The sequence below is a fragment of the Wolffia australiana genome, chromosome 18, assembly GCF_029677425.1.
Source record: "Wolffia australiana isolate 7733 chromosome 18, ASM2967742v1".
Classification (NCBI taxonomy): Eukaryota; Viridiplantae; Streptophyta; class Magnoliopsida; order Alismatales; family Araceae; genus Wolffia; species Wolffia australiana.
In genome coordinates this window covers 7,742,537-7,762,420 of record NC_135852.1, presented here as the reverse complement: position 1 = coordinate 7,762,420, position 19,884 = coordinate 7,742,537, and the positions used below count along the sequence as shown (strand labels likewise).

Genomic DNA, 19,884 nt, shown 5'->3' with positions numbered 1-19,884 from the left:
AATCATGACATATGAAAGTCAAGGAGTTTTGGGTTGAATTTTTGAGGTTATCTCTGCTATCTTTGCAAATCATATGATCTTAAAATAGACCTTCTATCTATATAAAAATTATCTTGGAATTTCTCAAAATTTTTGAGTGTCTATCATTTATCGAAGTTAGAATGTGAAAGTGAAGCGGAAGGGCTCTCCTGCTATCATATTTTTTTTACCCTTTGGCATTCAATGCTCTCAATTAAGACACAGAAAGATTAAAACGTCATTATCTCATTCATTTTTTTATGTTTTCCCACATAAATGTGATTGGGGGGCAGGTGTTCTGGACAGAAGGGTCCAAAGTTAGAAATAAATGGTTGACTGGAAGTTGGTAAAATAGGAATGGTTGACACCAGATGAGCAGCACCAATAATTGGAATGGGCTTTAAGGCTGTTCAATATAAAAGCCAAGTACATTTTATGAAAATATCTATGCCTTTTGATAAATGTTGAAAATAGATTATGGAGAGCCAACCTTTAGTAAATAAAATTTCCATTGTAGAAGGTATGTTATTGATATCAGGATTTATGCTTATGAAGATAAATGACTTCACATGGTTCAAACTACACAACTTACACATTTATTTGAAAATACGTGTTGGTTGACCATTTGGTCAATGGGGACAATCATCCATTTAGGAATCCAGACTTCTATGACGACTTATATATTTATGTTCTCTTTCTTTACTCAAATATTTATGATTATCTGACACCATATGGCCAGTGAAACTTGATGGCCAAACATGGAATTATCTACATAACATATATTCATATCATAATTAATAGAATACTTTATAGATATTATATTGATGAACTTAAATATTTGAATGATATGATTTCATATATTCATAGAAGAAATGCAATTATAAGTTTTAGTTTCTATGGTGTGTGAAGCAAATGGCAAAGTTGTGCTTATATCAATGTAAACTTAAAATGGTTAATCTGCCTCCTTTTTTTTCTCGCATTAAAGAAAATTCTCCATTAGCTTTGTGAAAATTATAGACATTTCCCTTTCAATTTTGAAGCACATATAGACAGATTTAGCCCCAATCAAATCATGTTATCTCTTTCTCTCTTGGTGAAAAGTTCCACAACAAGGACAAGCATCAGATCTAGTCTTCTGTTGAATTTACAGGGTGTCTTTGAGAAAATTTTGAATCACAAGTTTGTTGATACCATGACAGATCCTTATGAGTAAGACTTTATTTTAGTACATATTTTAATAATTTAAAATTAGAACAAGATTGTGCCCTAGAATTTGAACTGTTATTTATTTTGGTTTCAAAATTATCATTTTGAAATTCATGATAATATTCTTTGATTTCTATTCAACACACGTTATTTATAACATAAATAACAGTAGATAACCTCTAGAATCTTAGCATTTGATAAAGTATTTGAAGAAATGATGAGGAAAATCATGTGACTCAAGATTCACACCGTCATCAAAACTGTTCTTAAGATCATCCTTTAAATATTTTTCTTACTTTCTTACTTTTTTGTTGGAAAGAAGAGTAATTTATAACATTCATAAAAATAAATATCATCGAGATTTGACTTAGTTGACACATGAGTAAATAAGTTATTGGGGAACAAAGGGAACCATTATAAAACCTCATCACACACAAATTATTGGTTTACTTCTATGATAATTACATATTTTTATACCTTAAAATAATTAATTATGTGTGTTATCATGTTTAAAAGGATTAAATCAAATTTTATTGATATTATGATTTTTGGGGATTTAATTGAATTTTAAACGAATTTTCTGACATTGTATCCTTAAGTTTATGATTCAGAATATACTTTTTATATATTTTTGAATATATATTCAGAGAGATGCGAATTTTCTAAGTCTAAATATATATATATACATATGTTATATTTTTATGACTTAGTATTTATTTTATAATAATTTATTAACCTACTTTTGGCTTTGAAATGCGCCTGCCGTGTGTCGCCATTTAAAATGTGCAGCTAATCATTGCGAAAAGATGAAATTATGGCATCGTGGATCTTGATACCATAAAGCGTCAATAATCAGCTTACATTTGATGAACTTCTTTTGCATGAGGCAATGTGGACCAATGAAAAAATGAGATAATTTAAATCACAGTAAAAAGAGAGATAAAAGTCAAAAGGTGCGGCGGTACTCGTGTCGCACACGTGTACCACCGCAAATCATTAAAAGAGAAATACAAAGGAGAGAATGCTAACGCAGCACGCAAAAATGCATGCAATGTCAAGAAATAATGGGGAATCTTCCCCTTTCTACAACGAGAATGACAGGCATCAGTGTTTCATTCAAGGAAAAAGGGGAATACTATGACGTTGCTCACCCCAACACACTGCCATGTCACAAATTCAAAAAGAGACATAAAGTAGTGTTTTGTCTTTTTCTCCTACAAGTACACGTGGTGGTTTTTGAAGTGCGTGATGTGGAAGATGAGGCGATCAAGATTATTGTGAATATCTGAGGATTGGAAAGCTCAGCCAAAAATGGAAAAAGAGGAAGAATCAAGGCCGATGATGAGGAGAGAGAAAAATGAAGGTCTAGGATTGCTCCAAATTCAAAACGTAATAACTGAAAATTCACGTCTGATTGAGCTAATTTTTTTGGGTTGGTTTCTCTCCCCCTCTTCTTTCCATCCATATATCTAAAATATAAATAGAGGCATGGATAACTCTCAATATGATCTTTAAAATTGCTTCCTACTCATGTGGGCTGATTGAAAGATAGTGAGCTTTTGAGATCCAACAAGTCTGTTCTTGGTGCCTTGGGTGTGTGGGAAGAAGCACCAAAGAAGAGGGAAAAATAAATATTCAACTTGTGGGAAAGTTGCAAGAGATTTAATTAAAAAAATCATCAAATAATAAGCTTTTACTGCTATTCAGGTTCTCCTGATTTTGTGTATTGTTTTCCATATTTTTTTTTAAGTACTTTTAAAGTTATTGACAAGAGAAGAATGAAACATCCATAAGTGCTTTTGATTATGAGAAGGATTAAATCTGGATCAACATATAAGAGGGAATAGAGATAAAAATAAGCGATTACAAGAATCACAGTATATGTAAAATCAAGTTATATCATACCATCTAGTTAGACATGATGTAGTATTCAAAGTATTTTCCACTGGAATACATCTTTGAAAATATATCTGGAGAAATTATCTACATATCTGTGATCAATTTGGACTAAATTGATAAACAAGCTTTAAGTGGATCCTTTTTGGATTTGGGGGTGAACTAGTAATAGGCTTTGAGGACTTAAGAATAATAGGCTTTTGGGGCTGGGAAATAGTTTATTTATTGGTATCCTTGTTAAAAATTATTTACAAGTAAACGAAATAACTAATATTTCATTTAAAATTAATGAGGACATAAAGGAGAAGAATTTGGAGATGAATGTGTACTCTTTGAAATTATTTTGTCAATGTGCTTTAGGTAAACATGTAGGTAATGACAGAATCTAATCAACCTTTAGGTCGGCCATTGGAACTTCATGGGCCTCCATCCGTTCATGTACTTACCAAAATCACCAAATTTACCTTCTTTAGTACTTTACTTAGAGCTGTCTCCACTAGGTAGGGGCTGTCCTATCAACACCATGACTAAATGTATTTTGTTAATTTAATTAAAATGCATTTACCCTATGCTTCAAGCATACAAAAGTGCTAACTCTAGAAATGAGAAGAAGGGTTGGTTGTAGAATTACAGTCCAGGTATCAGAAATAAAATAATAAAGATAATATAGAAATAAGGCAAGTAAAAATATATCACTATATTATCATTTATATTTATATAAACTTCTAGATTTTAAAATCAATTAGACGAAATTTGGTTTCATATTAATTGAGATTTAAATTATACTTTCTATATATTTTTAATTAAATATTATTTATATAGCCTAGAGAAAGTGGAAATAATAATATAATATATTCAATGACATATGGTATTGCAGTCAGGAATTTAAATATCTTTATATTGTATTGAACTATATAATGAGGCTGATATAAGGTAGATCAATAAAAAATAATGTGTGCATATGTAAAGTTTTTTAGTACATTACGTTCATCAATTCACTGTCACTAAGTATGAATATAAAGAAATGGTCAAGTTCCTCATGAACTGATGTGACTAGTATGTAAAGTTACTAGTATTATAATGTGTGCATATGTAAAGTCACTAGTATTGAGATGGATAAATAAATATTAAGAAAAATGAAGCTGCCTGATCTGTTTGTAAAATGGATCAAAACATGCCCTTCTGTTAGTTTGTATCAATATCTTGAATGTCTAAAATAATATAAGGAAAAATATGAAATGTTAAATGCTAATAGTTTACACAAAGATAAATAAATATTTCAATGCATCCTAAAATATAATTTTCAACTCCAGAAATTTTGGCAGAGTACCAACAGCTCGAAAGGATCTCTAAAGACATCATATCCTAACCTATTGGAATACTTATTCATAATCTTTAATGTAAAAAAGCAGTATGCGAGTTTATGTGGTTGACTAAAGTTTGAGTTGGATGATATAGAAAGGTTGTCCGGTTTCAAGGGGTACATGTACTACAAAATTATTTGGACATTCAAAATCAATCGAAAAACCAATTGGTCAACCAAGGGTGGAATCAGAATAAAAAGTACCTCAAATATTTTATAGAAATAACTAAAATTTAACTACTTTAGTAATGAAATTATTACTGTCACCATGTATTTTTTATAGAGCAATTTTTCATTGGCAATGAAAATTTCACTGTATCTAAAGATTGTTTCAAAATGTTATTTAAATATTTTATTTTTACTTATTTAAATTCGTAACATTACATAAGATATTGAAAAATAAAGCAAATATTACATAGGTTTGAGGAATATGAAAAATCATGAAAGAAATAGATGGATGAACAAACACTTTTATTTGAATAATTTAGTAGTTTCTTATTTGCCTCTGACTTCTGCTAATTTCTTTCATAATTTGGGAGCCATATCTTTTACACATTCATGTCATTACATACTGAAAAAAAAAAGAGTGAAGCATTTATAATCGATCTGGATAATCTAGAACATAATTCAAATCTCTTCTTCTATGAATGCCACATATGATCTCAAATTTCAGTTAAATTCACAAATAAAATAAGTACTCGCAAATATTATTTATAAAATATGTCATAGCAGAGAACAAATTGATCTTGAAATGATTGACTTCAGTGATATATAGAAAAGACTTGTATGAATTGACTATGTTGCCTTTTTCCTGTTCATGTCTAATTTTTCCAGCAGGAGTAACATATAGAAAAGACTTGTATGAATTGACTATGTTGCCCTTTTTGAGTTCATGTCTAATTTTTCCAGCAGTTGGCCAAGGACTTGTTTTCATTTCCTTCTTACCACAATTAACTATCCAAAACCAAGTAAAGAAAAGGGAAGATTGAAACTTCAGAAAGCTTCTGTCAGGTAATGACCAAAATGGCAGGAACTTAATCCTTCAGAAGCATAAATGTTCTCTATGGATGTTTTATTAAATCTGAAAGAGGATGCTATCCCTCAAACCCCCTGATATTTTTACTTTCCTTTTTACCATAGTCCTCAACAGGGGATGAAAAGAACATAGAAATACTTTTCCTGTATGGAGAAAAAACTTGGGTTTCTATTCCAAATTATGTATGTCTTTCACATTTCAGTGATATTTCAAACTCATTTCTTTGGGCTCGTAGCTTGAATGGTCTTTGAGGATGACCATTCTTTTCAGTACATAAGATAGCTTTTGCAATGGTACTTGAAGAATGCAGACCGCATGAAATCATTTCTCAAAATGATCAAATCCATGGTCTTGAGGTGACGAGGTAAACCCATCTATTTGGAGTTGAGGTTCATCTCTGCAAGTTGAAGCATGAACTCAGAAAGTGATAATGGACCAAAAAGAAGGATAAATCAGGAATTAGACAATGTAGACAGACACGAGATAGAATAGAGGGAAGTGGAGAGGGATTAGAAAGAACAGAATGTTTTGCACTCCAGTCAATCAAATTGTCTTACTTATTCCTGGGATTGCAAGGCACCACCAGAAATCTGATCAGGCTTCTCTCTCGCTGCCTCTGAAGCGCCTTCAGCTTCGGCCTCTGAAGCACTATTTCCATCATTTGCTGACATGAGAGGAGGCATAACTCCAGAGCTGAGGCCAGGAACACTCTCATCCTCCTGCTTGGGCCCATTGAAAGCTTTGCAGTGGGGGCAGAAGTACCTTATCTGGGAAAAATCTTCCTTCCTAACAAGCCCTGACCAAAAGAAAAAGGATATCTTCAAAACTCTGTTGACCTCAGCTGGGTTCCACTCGTCCCATGAGGATGACAAGGAAAAATGACAAATCATCATTGATACAGTCATCCGTATAATAATCTCGATGACGAAATTGTCATTGTCCCTTCATCCTCTGACATTTTTCCTGAGAAAAAAAATTAAGGACAATGCCACTTTCATCATTACCCGCCAACCCTAGACCTCAGGCAAATAGATCCAGTTCCTTGTGTCTGTGATGGGGGAAACTAAGACAGAAGGGACAAGGCACATCCTGATACACGTCCACTGTCCTGGAACAGGACTTAGGATGTATCCAGGGACACGTCCCTTGACAGGAGGCACTTGAAGCACGCCCCCTCCCCGGCATCTGACCAAAATCCATCATGTCCTTCACTGTTCAAATGGGTCCTTTATGACCTGCATCTCGAGACATGATGTGTGTACCGTCTCCTGCCAGATGGCGTGGGACAGGATACATAGAGCTTCTCTCCCCATCTGCAAACCCTACATGTAGACATTCATACAAGGGGAAGTCAATGACTTACCATTATGCATCATACAGTTCCCGCATATAAGAGCATAGCACTGTGATGGGTGTTCGCCCACCAGCAATGCAGCAAACCAAGGAACCCATCCTCCATTGGAAGCACCAGAACTTGGATGATGCTCAACGAAAACCTGGGACTGAGTCCGAGTGATCGTCTCGGTATCAGGTTCTAGAAAAGATGGGTCATTGTGTGTGATTTCTGAAGACATGGCACTGCTCCCTGTGCGTTGGATATTTCTATGAGGATGCTTCCTGTTCCTCAGCCCATCTGACTGAGATACTCCGTGGTCAGTCTGCTGGTTTGGAGCAGGGCCAACCTGGGAATTGTCTCCAACGTAGACCTTCAGCCCGGTCTCTGCTCCCAGTTTTGACGCCAAGACGGTAGCTGCCGCAGCTTTGGCCGCTGGATCGAGGTCATATCTCTGAAAATGGAATCAGTTGGGGTGTATGAAGCAGGTTGTAAAAAGAGATATGATCTAAGAAGATATATTTGAAGAGCACTAGCCTGAATCAGCTGCTGTGTAGCATAGAAGTTGGTTCTCTCTTTGAGTTCATCTATCTTCGCTTGCCTCTCTGTCCTCAGCCTCTCAAGTGTCTTCTGGTCTTTTTGGTCAACTACCTTTCGTGCAAAAAGACATCAGTGAACACAACCATATGTAAAGAAATTAATAGAACATTAAAAATAATAAATTCATGATGAGTTTAATACACTTACGCAGCCTTGTGAGACTCCCAAGAACATAGTAGAAACCAAAAGATAAAGCTGGTAAGGCAAACATAGGAAAGACATGCCTTGCTCTCCTCTGCCAACTTAAATCTGGTGTCCTTGTGGCGATAAAGGCGTACGCAATTGCCACTACCTGGCGGAATGGAGAAAAATTAGATATATGAAAAACAGGAGTTTTGATTCAAAAGTCTATCTACGCTTTCTCCAACATCGTGAATGATATATTTTAGTAATTTGGTGAAGAGTAGTACAAGTACATTCAATTCTCAGTCAATCAATCCTACGGCCACCCATAATTAAATAAAGATACCATGATTTCAAAAGAAATTTACAGAAGAGTATTTTCGTTCCCGAATGATGAGAAAATTCATGCATAAAGATGGGAGTAAGGAATTAAGTGAGACGTAATCAAAAAGCTCTTAGTTCAGCACAATGTAACACAAGAATCAATTCTTTTACCCCGGATGTAACTTTGAAGTAAAAGCAGCTTCAACTTTTCCCTTGGAATATAGGTGACGTGTCCTTATATTTTTTTTATTGAAATCAATGAATTGCCAAGCTCCCAACAAAATATTGTGTTTATTGTAGATAATGGCAAGGATCAGAGTTTTATCATAACGCCAAAAAATTAACCCCCTCACCAATTTCGAAAAAAATAAACACTCAAAAATTAAACTTCGTCAATAACCAAAATAATACGTTGTTATACAAAAGTCTGCCAGTTATTTCTCCACAAGCATCAACGCACTTGATTTGAATTCCACCCAAAAGGCAAAAAAAAACCGTAGAAATAAGACATACCTCTAATGTCACAGTAAAGAGCACAATGTTCCTAGCAGTCGTCCGCCATTTGTGAGCTCTCTTCTTCATCCGTGAATGAACAGAAGCCTCTTCTTTAGAAAGATACTCCAATTTTTTCTCAAAATCGTCGCCTCTTCCTCTAAAAATCGCGTTCCAAATCCTGGAAAGGAATCCCTTCTTCCGAACCGTTGATCCCGAAGACGTACTGCCGACGGAGGCCCCCGCAGCGTCCCCATCATCCTCCGGCATCTCCTGATCGGCAAAATCAACCAAAACCTATAAGATCGCTCACACCACCAACAAACAAAACAAGAATTAAAGATCACCCATTACAGAAAATTCATACTTTTGTGAAGGGTCGCGGATCTTCTCTCAATTGCAGGTCGCGATCGCCGAGGAGAAGAAGCCGCCACCGTCTTTACAGCTAAAAACTAACCCCTTTATTCTTCTTTTCTATTCAAGCCGTTTTATAAAAGAGCCCCCCAATTAGGTGGGCCAACCCTTTTCAGCCCAATAAGGGAGTCCAAGCCCAATAACCTAATGAGCCCACTTTGTTTAGGGTTTGGTAGGAACTTGGTTTAGAATCTAAGGATGGTGGGTAGATCTATTCAAAGTTCATTCATGATATATATATATATATACTCAAGTTCAGCAATGATCAGATGATAATGACTAGTTCAGCACTATCTCAATATCTTACATATAGGGATGGGAAAAAAAGTTTTGTGTGTTCGTGAACATGCGAAGGAACATGAACGAACATGAACACAAACAGGGAAAATACGACACGAACCTGTTCATGAACGGTTTGTGAACAGACGAACCATTCGCGAACAGGTGGCATTCCCGAGACACATTCTCCCTCCTTGTTCCCCCTTCTCCCCCCCCTCATTCCAGTTGGTACCTCCTCGCCGTCTTTGTTCCTTGTCATTCTCCCTCTCCCCCGGTGTTCCCCCGTTGATCCCGTTCCCCCTTGTTCCCCTGTTGCCCCGTCTCATCCTCGTTCCCTGCACTTCTCCCCCCCTCTCCGATCCCATTTCCGCCAAGGCCCTTCCTTGTCCCCCATTTCTCCCCTCCTTCCCCTCTTTGGCAAGCCCACATCCCTTCCTCTCATTCCTGCCCCTGACAAGCACCTCTCTTCAGCTCTTCCTCCTCATTCCCATCATTTGGCAAGGCATCCCCTCTGGCTAACTACAAAAGGGTACTTGATTACTGATATTGTTTTCATTATAAGGCATAGTATGAATTATGTTCTTTTCCCTATGTGTGTGTCATAGTTATCAATAATGCATATTCTAAATGATACTCATAATTATCTATTGGTCACCTGTAATGAATCTAAATGTTGAGATGAAGCAACATTTATGTCTGTGTTATTTTAGTAGCATAATGAAAGTTGCTTCTATCTATGTTGCTATCTATCAATGTATCCATCTATGACATATGGGATTAGATAATGAGAAGTGATACATACATATAACTAGTTGCATTGTTCTTACTCGAGACTTCTTGGAAAGGCTTTCTAAGGCATCTAAAGAAGTAGAGTCATTATCTTTTTTAGAGATTCAACTGGATGGAGGGATAAAGGAGAGAGAGAAGAGAGAGTGATATGCTCAAAATTTCAGCACAAAACTCACTCTAGATTATCAGATATTCCAATTTGAAGTTGAATAATTCTTATTACTCTTATTTTCTCTCTCCTTGATTCATTTGGTAAATTTTCAGTGGCAAGGAAATTTTGGAAACCCAACAAAAGTCTTAAACCCATTAAATAATTTCAAAAATATGTTTCAATCATAAAATCTTAGAAATATGTCAAAAAATCTGATTATATATATATTTCTAATAAAAATATTTTTTTAGGAACTTGATGTCATACAATGCTAATTATATATACACATTACTTAGAAGCTTATTTAATGAATATATATAATGTCAAACATTCTTAAAACATATATCCTAACTTTATTTTAGGCTTTATAACACACATATAGAGTCCTTTTAATGCAAATATATGGAATACTCACGGTATTGATACTCGTGTTGCGTGCTAACGATCTGACACAATGATGTATGAAGATGAAAAGAAAACAAATGGTTGAGAGTGGTTAAAATAAAAATCGTGAGATATGAAAATCCAGGAGTTTTGGGTTGAATTTTTAGGGTATCTCTGCTATCTTGGCATACCATAAGATCTTAAAATAGACCCTCTATTTATAGAAATATTATCTTGGAATTCCTGAAATTTTCTGAGCTTCCATCATTGATCGAAGTTAGAATGTGAAAGTGAAGTGGAAGGGCTCTCTCGTAATCATAAATTTCCTTGATCTATTGTCATTAAATGTTCTCATATCAGAGTCGGCAGAAAGATCAAAATTGATGGAAATATATGTGGCCTGAAAGCTCATCAACATTCCATATATCATTACATATTTATTAGTATAATATATTCATTATAATGCACGTGTGATGCATATAATGAAGTCCATGAATATATGATCCGACTTAGTGAATTATGGTGAGATCGTAATACGGAGACCACTAGTCTTTAAGCATGTGTTCTAAACATTTCTATTTGAAGAATACTCGAGAAGGACATCAAAGTATCCAAATAGAATATCATTATCTAGCCTCACTCATATGATTACTATGGTTGTTCTTGTAGCCATTAGTGTGGAGACACCAAAGACAAATAGTGGGTGCTCTTTAGTGAAAAGAGTTCACTAAATTGATCCGTATAAATTTCTAAATGGTACTATACCAAATTTTCAATCAGGTTGATTTATGTCAAGGTTGTGTTAGTGGTCCTCAGACTTGAGACACCAAAGACTTATTGTAGATGGATAGTTGTACTTTGAACTATGACCTATGTGTCCCTAATCATGGGATTCTAAATAGTATTAGTTCGAGTGCATCAAGAAGTTCACAAACATGATTGAGTGGTCAAGATGGGATCGTCCACCCTTGGTATAAGAGGTGACAACTCAAGGAAGATGATGTGATGAAGTCCTGGCCAAGGCAATGAAATATCAAGAGAAGAGTTCTCCAATGATTTCTGAATCATTAGTACTAACTCTCATGATCGATTAGGGTTTGACAGTTGACCATACCCTAAGTCATCCTACGAGCATCAAGTGGTTGAGGAACTATACGTACTTGGTAACCGATGGTGAACAGGTTCCTTGAGTGAGTTGATACACACTCCTTTGTATCTTCTAGAGCACGAGGTGTAGCTTGGCACCCCACGTGTTAGAGACTCAACCTATCTATTGGGTTAAATCAATCCTACTTTAATTAAACTATATGTTGCTATAGTTAATTAATTTGGAAGTCCAATAAATGTTATTGGGCTGCTCGAGTCTTTAACTAGGCTGATACATGGGCCTAGAGGGTCACGCGTCAATGGTCTCTTGGACATCAGAAGATATACTTAAGTTTTGGGTTTTTTATGAAAAATACCCACTTAGTATTAATAGGGGAAGGCCCTGAACAAAATTCACCCAAGCCAGAATTGTTCAGGGGCCTTTTCCCTTCTTCGCCCTTCTCCCCACATCTCCTCTCCACTCTCGATGCAATCGGGAGGGCGTAACGGTGACAACGGAGTGTGAACGGGGCTCGCCAACAAGAAGGAGGAGATCTAACATGGCGAGTATAGATACTTCTAGAGGCTGCACACATGAGCAGCTCCACATGACTCGTTAAAGGATCAAAGGAATCACAAATGAGATCCGTGCACAGGTTCTTTGTTTCATGTTTTATCAATGCTGTTATGATTAGTTTAAGTCTTCACTACAGACCCTTGTGATTTGTTCATCCATATTTAAGACTCTAGAATCCAACAAAAAATGTCATTATCTCATTCATTTTTTTACGTTTTCCCACACAAATGTAATTGGGGGGCTGGTGATGTGGACATAAAAGTCCAAAGTTGGAATAAATGCTTGAGTAGAAGTTGGTGAAACAGGAATGGTTGCCTACTAGATGAGTAGCACCAATAGTTGGAATGGGCTTTAAGGCTGTTGAAGATTAAGGCTAAGCCATTTTAGTGAAAATATCTAAATATGCCTTTTGATGAATGTTGAAAATGGATTATGGAGAGCCAACCTTTAGTAAATCAATTTGCCATTATAGAAGGTATGTTATTGATATCAGGATTTATGCTTATGAAGATAAATGACTTCACATGGTTCAAACTACATAACTTACACATGTAGTTGAAAATATGTGTTGGTTGACCATTTGGTCAATGGGGAGAATCATCGCTTTAGGAATCTACAAGCCAAACAAGTCAACGATCTATTGTTGAAATGTTGGCTTCACTAGTAGGGATGACTACCTTCTTACTCGGTATCACATTTGAAAGAACTAAGGAGATGCGTACCAGATTTATATGTCTCATTGACCAAGCGTGGACCATCATTGACGACAAAAGTTTCAAAGAGGTATTACTTTATTGTGCACAACATAAGATGAGAATACCATGCTCGAAGACCATTCATGAATACACAAAGGTCTTTTTTGCTCATGAGAAGCAAAAGTTGATAGACTCACTATCCAATGTTAGAAGTGTTGGCCTAATAGTTGATGTATGGACAAGTGAAAATATGATTCCCTTGTTGGGAATAACTGTGCATGTGGTCATAGAGAAATAGGAACTTGAAGAACGTGTCTTGGCAGTAAAAAAAATTGATGGACCACATAGGGGGAGTTATCTTGCGCAATGGCTTATTGAGGTGTTGGCCGACTTTGGACTAGGGAAGAAACTAATCGCTATTACGACAAACAACACAAGTAACAATAGATTGATGATTACATCATTGACAAGTGCAGTAAGAAAAGTGAACCCCAACTTTGATTGAACTCTCCACATGCCTTATATTGCACATGTCATCAATCTTGTAGTGTAGGATGGACTGAAGGCATTAAGAATTCCATTGCCACTTACCCCCAACGGGGCAAGAGGTCTAGTGGATGGAGAGTCCGAGGAAGCTCAAACATAATGGTTCAGGCAATCTACCTCTTTGGGTACTTGGTGACAAGAGTGCGTCAAACTGTTGCGGCAATTCATGCATCAAATGATAGACAAAGGAGCTATGTCCAATGTTGTACACAACTAAAAATGTCTAATAGCATAAAATAGGTGTTGGATATGAAGACTAGATGGAACTACACACATGAAATGTTACATGTAGCATATGAGAAGAGAAAATTATTGTACAATATGACTGTTTTTGAGCTAGACAGCACGGTGGAAAGAAAAATTGTGATTGAAGAACATGAGCGGCAATTGGTGGCACATTTTGTTTGAATTTTAAAGGCATTTTGTGAAGCATCAGTTTTATCATGGCTCTAAGTGCTTGATGAACACCTACTCAAACATATTGATACCATCGATTAAGGATGCCTTTTTCTGAATAGTGTTGTCCTCACAGGGGACCAGTGAGCTGCCATCCAAATTATATGAAGAGCCCTGAGAGCAAAACTTTCTAAGCACGAGGCTCACATTTGGGGAAATACTACATTTTAGTTGCGTCATTTGTAGATCCACAAATTAAATTAGACTCCATCGCACCTGAGGATTGTAACAACTTGGTGGCATATGTTTGAGGACTTTTGAATGATGTCAATGAGGAGGAAGTTCCAAACTTGAGGGATGTCCATGACATAGGAGGCGAATAAGGGAGTCAACACCAATGCATGGGTGATGACGGGGATGCTAGGATGGATGAGAGCTACACGTCGTCCATCAAGTCGAGGCTTGCATAAGTGTTTCTACATCAAGATTGTGTCACCCCATCAGCGGAAGAGGACTTACAGAGCTACCTACAAATTCCCCATGTGTCTAATGATGCTCTATTATGGTGACAAGCCAAAGGATGCAAGATATTCCCTAAGCTTTCTCTATTGACGCAGTACTTTCTTCCTGCTTGTGCATACAAACGTCCAAGGCTTTAGGCTGAGAACATATCCATATTGATGACATTAAAATGTTGGTTAATGCAAAAATATCCAGAAAGTAACATCATTGAGTCATTGCCTGGGATTGAAGTGGTCGAATTGGTGAAAGAGGACTCTAATAAAGAAACTCTACAAGAAGGATGGTTGGATGAAATCTCCAGGTATACATGACATTTGGATGTCTTCTTTTTAAAATATAAAATTTCATTTGGAACATTTTTTCAATTACTTGGAACATTATTTCTTTCATACATGTAATGTGAATTATGAAAAAGCAGCTACCATGGATTATGCTACAACTAGTTTTCAAGGCTTGCCCAATGTTGATGGCATCATTGGAACAGAGGAGGAAGCATGAGCTCAACCTAGACGCATACCAAGCCGGAGTGTATGATTTCTTTGACGGAGACTAGCAAAGCAACCCTAGGACTATTTTGTCATCATTGTCCACTCAGAGTTCAAATCTGACAATGAACATAATTAATGCATCGAAGCCATGAACGATGCCGCCATAGGTGATGGACGGCCATTCTCCAGCAAGCAAATTGTACTAATTGGGGTAAGTAATAAGCGCATCCTTACAGAGCTCCTTTCCCTCTCTCAACCAGACTTCATGATTGCGCCCCACATCCTCACAAGGCATGGAAGAGAAATAGACTCCACCTAGTGGAGTGATAGCATATTTTGGGATCATTACAACTTCCCTCTGGCAATGGTTGCCTCATTCCAACATAATATCAACGGCTTCGCCTCTCTAGAACTTGTCCAATTAACCCATAGGGGTGGGAACAAATGGCTCATCGAGCAATCTACTTTGTAACTTCAACCTAGTTTTTTTTATTTTTGTGAAACTCCATTGACTATGTAATGTGTACAGAACAATCTTTTTACTTTTGGGCTAAAACCGTCCTTAAAAAATTACCCTGCGAATACATGTTTCATAGAGTAAAAAGTTTAAATCATGAAATATAGAATAACGCTTTTATTTCTTTACAATTAAATATATGTCTAAACACAATGTACATACTATCTTTACACCTAATGATTATTTTTAGGAAAGATAACAAAACTATCTAATGATTATTTCAGTAATAATTATTCTACTACTTATTTAGACCATTAATTATAAATAAAATCTTTCACAAAAGAGCATTTCTTCTACCCCTAGATGTTGTATCTAAATAATATTTCCCTGAAAAAGATAGTAGAAGTCAAGTCTACCTCATTATTTATCCTACAATTAATTATATTAATCAGTTATACCATCAATTTTAGAGTGACAATTTAATTTCAAAACAGTATCTAAAAATTATTTAACATATAATGATTATTGGCAAGAAATAAACCCTAAGTCAGATTTGCCATTTTTGATAGTTATTATGTGGCCGCCAAGCCAAATCACACCACCATGTTTATTTAAGTGCATTGAATAAAATATTACCTTCATTATTATTCCATTGTGATGTTTACAATGAAGACCATGAATAGGTGCAATGACAAAGTGAATTATGATGATATCATAATATAGTGCTCACTAGTGTTTAAACATGTATTTTAAATATTCCTATTCGATGGATAGTGGAGATGAACATTGAATTATCCGAATAGAATAAAACTAACTGATCCTACTTATACAATAAACGTATCTGATCTTGTGGCTATTAGTGTGGCGACACTAAGGATAGATAGTGGGTGCTTTTTGGAGAAAGGTTTCATTGAATTGACTCATACAAATCCCTGAATAGTATTATACCTAAATATCAATCAGGTTGATTCATGTCACGGTGGTATAAGTGATCCATTGACTTGAGCTACCAAGGACATCTCGTGGATGGACGACTACATTTTGACTATGACTTACAAGCCTCTGATCATGAGATTCAAACAAGTTATAACTCGAATGTAGTAAGAAGCTCACGGAGATGATTGAGTGATCAATATGGGATCATCTGCCCTTGGTATAAGATGATATTGACTCAAGGAAGATGATGCACGAAATTCTTGGCCAGGGTAGTGAGGATATTGGAGAAGGAGTTCTCTAATGATCGCCGTTACACATCAGTATTAGGGTATTAATGAGGTTGGTCAATAATTTTTATTGGGCCACTCAAGTTATTAACTAGAATGATACATTGGCCTAGAGGGTCACACACATAAGATCATAGGGCATTGGTAGATATATTTTACTTTGCAGGATTTTTGAGAAAATCTTAAGTAAAATGTAAAAAGGGAAGAGGCACTCATTTCAAGTAACCAGGCAAGCCACAATTGAGAGCCCCCCTCTCTCCACTCTATTCTTTTCTCCACTCAACCAAGGAGAGTGTCTTTAGGGTGAGAAGATCTTCAAGATTTTCAAGAAGAGTTGAAGAAGAAGAGGTGGAGATCCAAGGCCAACATGTTTGGGTGGATACTTATAGAGGCCGGACACATGAACGGCTTCAGAACAATCTCAAAGTGGGAAAGTCAAGGGGTTAACAAGTTTCCCAAAAGGTTCATTTGATTTATGTTTTATAGATCGATTGAGAATTGATTCATATGCTTATGGATAATGGAAACCATGTTTCCATGGTTGAACCACAGCACATAATCGAAAAAGTTTTTCCACAAAAAATAGAGGTCTTCCAAAACATGTGTCATTTGCGAACAACGAACCGAACAAAAATATGAACATGTATTTTTCTCTGTTCGTATGTTGACGAACAGCTTTGTTCGATGCCGAACAGGGAATATCCCATCCCTACTTACATAAGGTTTTCTTGATTTGAGCTTCAAAAAGTTGTAGCTTTATTGCTTGTGAGTCCAAACCCATGAAAATTGTAACTCATAGAATTGTAACTCTATGATCAGGTGGAACCACCCTTATCAGCTCAATAATGGAGTCCAACCCCAATAACCCATGAAACCACTTTGTTTAGGGTTTGGTAGGAACTTGGTTGAGAATCTAGGGATGGTAGGTAGATCTTCTCAAAGTTTATTCATAATGTATATATTTGATCCAAGTTCAGTGATGTCCAAATGACTAGGACTAGCTCAACACTATCTTCTTACAAAATATTCCTGGTAAGAAATGCAAATGTAACACTTTGGTTTGGGCTTCTTATTGTTGCCACTCTATTATTGTGAGTCCAAGCCCATAAAAATGTAACTCATAGAATTGTAACTCTATGATTTGGTGGGCCAACCCTTATCAGCCAAATAACCCATGAGCCAGTTGTTTAGGGTTTTGTAGGAACCTGGTTCGAAACCTAGGGAGCCACCCAAAGTTTATCCATACTGCATGTATTAGTCCAAGTTGAATAATGACCAAATGATCAAGACTAACTCAATGCCATCTCAATATCTTACTGAGGGTTTCTGGAAAAAAATAAAAATCTATCTCTTTGATTCCGCTTATGAATGACTTTCTAGGAGCTTTGAGTGGACTTATTATAGTCACATCTCTTGTATTAATTAAGGTGATATAATATTGCTCTCTATCATAGATGTATGGTATTTGTCCAGATTTTTCTTCTCATTAGAAGTTATATGCTGCTTAGTATACTTTGGGAAACACCGAAGTTACCAAAAGATAAGAACATTGCACACCAAAATCATAGAAACATGTGTTGCAATTTCACTTAACTTGGAACCAGAGGAAAATAACAACTCCAAGCGAGTGAACATTTCACCACTTATATCTCATATTTACCTACTTCTTACACCTGACATTACCATAATATGGATTGATGACCACATTATCCTATCATAAATGTTATAGCTAAAATATTCTCAATTAAAATATATTCCTCTTCTGCAATGCAAAATGGCCAACCTTCAAGCCCATTTAATGAAAACCTAGTTGGGGAATCATTGATTTGGATTCATGCTCATATTAATAAAATGACACAGAAATTTTATTCATGATGATTTTTATGGCAAAAACATGGTGCTGGGTACAGCTGACTCAAGGATCGGACTTGTATACTGATCCAACCATGTCCTTGATGCTACCCAAGGGGGTTTTATGTATGTAAAAGTTAGTGTTTACCAGAGTTTATAGGTGTCGAGTGAGCACACATATCCTAATTTTACATTGACCCCATTCTTTCATCCACTACACAAAGTAAAGAAATATGAGACAGATACCACATCAAGTTGATGGGGAGTCCTGGGTTGTTAACAACGGATCCTTGTTCCCCTTGGAGTCTAAGTCTACTACGATGCCTATGCTAGTCACATCGTCTACATTATTATTAAACAATTGTGTATACTTAGAATCATACACTATCACCAAATGACAAATTTTTTGTTTCCTTCCAGTTAGAGACTGACATGGTCGGATTAGTCATTTCAACAATACTTAGAGCTGTTAGACGTGGACAGATGACTATCTTGGATGGACAGAACGGGACTGAACGAACTTCCATTCAGTTATCCGTCCAGGGCTTTTTGGTTCGTCTGATTCGTCATTCGTCTGGGTTTTGTCATCGTCACAAGTCCTTCATCAGTTCCGTTTCGTCATTCGTCCGTTACAGAAAATGGAACGGATAACGGACACATGGATGACAGAACGTACTTACTAGAAAGTAGACATTTATGATTTAGGCTAAATCCCCATTCGAAAATCAAAATCTCAAATCCGTCAATCTTAATTCCTAAATCCCTCATTCTACCGCAGAGCGTCGTCGCCCACCTCTGACCCAACTTCTTCTCCACAGTGGACATCCTTCTCCGTAGCATCTCTACTCAGCTTCTTCTCCGTAGTGGACATCCTTCTTCTCTGCAGTGGACATCAGTTACGAAGAATAATTTTATCATCATCATATTGATATGGGAAATTCAATCAGAATCCAGAACTTTAATTCAGCGAGAAATATCTTATGTTTTCTCAAAAAAATAAGTTCTGTAATTTCTAAATGTTAACCTTTGTGACTAAAAGTTTAACGGTAGTATTAATCTTTGCTCGCAATAATTTCAACAATATTCTCAAACTCGGGAACTAATTACATTTGGAAGAAAAACAGGTTGGGATTTTTCGAGAGTGGAATAGATGATGCTGTCCACAAGCTTCTAGCTTGGGGGTAAATTTTGCTTTCTTACTCATTTCCTTTATTAGTTTCTTTTGAACTTATAAGAGTTAGCTTTTGCCGGTATTTGAGAGTAAGACTAGTTTCTGTGTTTCGAGAATCCTTGCATCTACAATGTGCATGTTTGTATCGACTGATTTTCACTTAAATATAATAACTTTTTCAAATCAGCATTTGAGTTATAATTTATTATATCTTACATTCAAATTCTTCAGTCGCTGAGTCCAGTTGAATCTAGTCACGTTATGACACTGTTTTTAGCTAATTTAAATGTGTTAAGTATTTATCTTCATCATATTAATCATCAATTTCATGATCTAGGCCATAGTGGAATAGATGACTCCTCCTTCATGTAGTTTTGATACTACACATCCATACTTGATGCTTATATTCTTTGAATTAGTAGACAATATCACTGTTCGATTTACGTGTGCCCAAAATGAAAAAG

General features: G+C 36.1%; 1 protein-coding gene across 1 annotated transcript; it reads right to left on the bottom strand.

Moving 5' to 3' along the window:
* Positions 1–5,667: 5,667 nt before the first annotated feature.
* Positions 5,668–8,855, bottom strand: LOC144715127 (uncharacterized protein At2g24330-like). The gene is made up of 7 exons (XM_078590023.1): positions 8,759–8,855; positions 8,413–8,664; positions 7,600–7,744; positions 7,390–7,499; positions 6,883–7,306; positions 6,077–6,315; positions 5,668–5,916 (listed from the first exon to the last, which is right to left on the bottom strand). Exons 2-6 carry the CDS (start codon positions 8,659–8,661, stop codon positions 6,077–6,079), a joined length of 1,167 nt encoding a protein of 388 aa, XP_078446149.1. The 5' UTR covers positions 8,662–8,664; positions 8,759–8,855; the 3' UTR covers positions 5,668–5,916.
* Positions 8,856–19,884: the final 11,029 nt, after the last annotated feature.

What these genes read in the sequence shown, in the direction of transcription:
- LOC144715127 (XM_078590023.1), bottom strand. Translation starts at nt 8,661, where the DNA reads ATGCCGGAGGATGATGGGGACGCTGCGGGGGCCTCCGTCGGCAGTACG. An exon ending in TCTTTACTGTGACATTAGAG is followed by an intron (nt 7,745 to 8,412) that starts GTATGTCTTATT and finishes CCATTCCGCCAG; the next exon opens with GTAGTGGCAATTGCGTACGC. An exon ending in CTACACAGCAGCTGATTCAG is followed by an intron (nt 7,307 to 7,389) that starts GCTAGTGCTCTT and finishes TTCCATTTTCAG; the next exon opens with AGATATGACCTCGATCCAGC.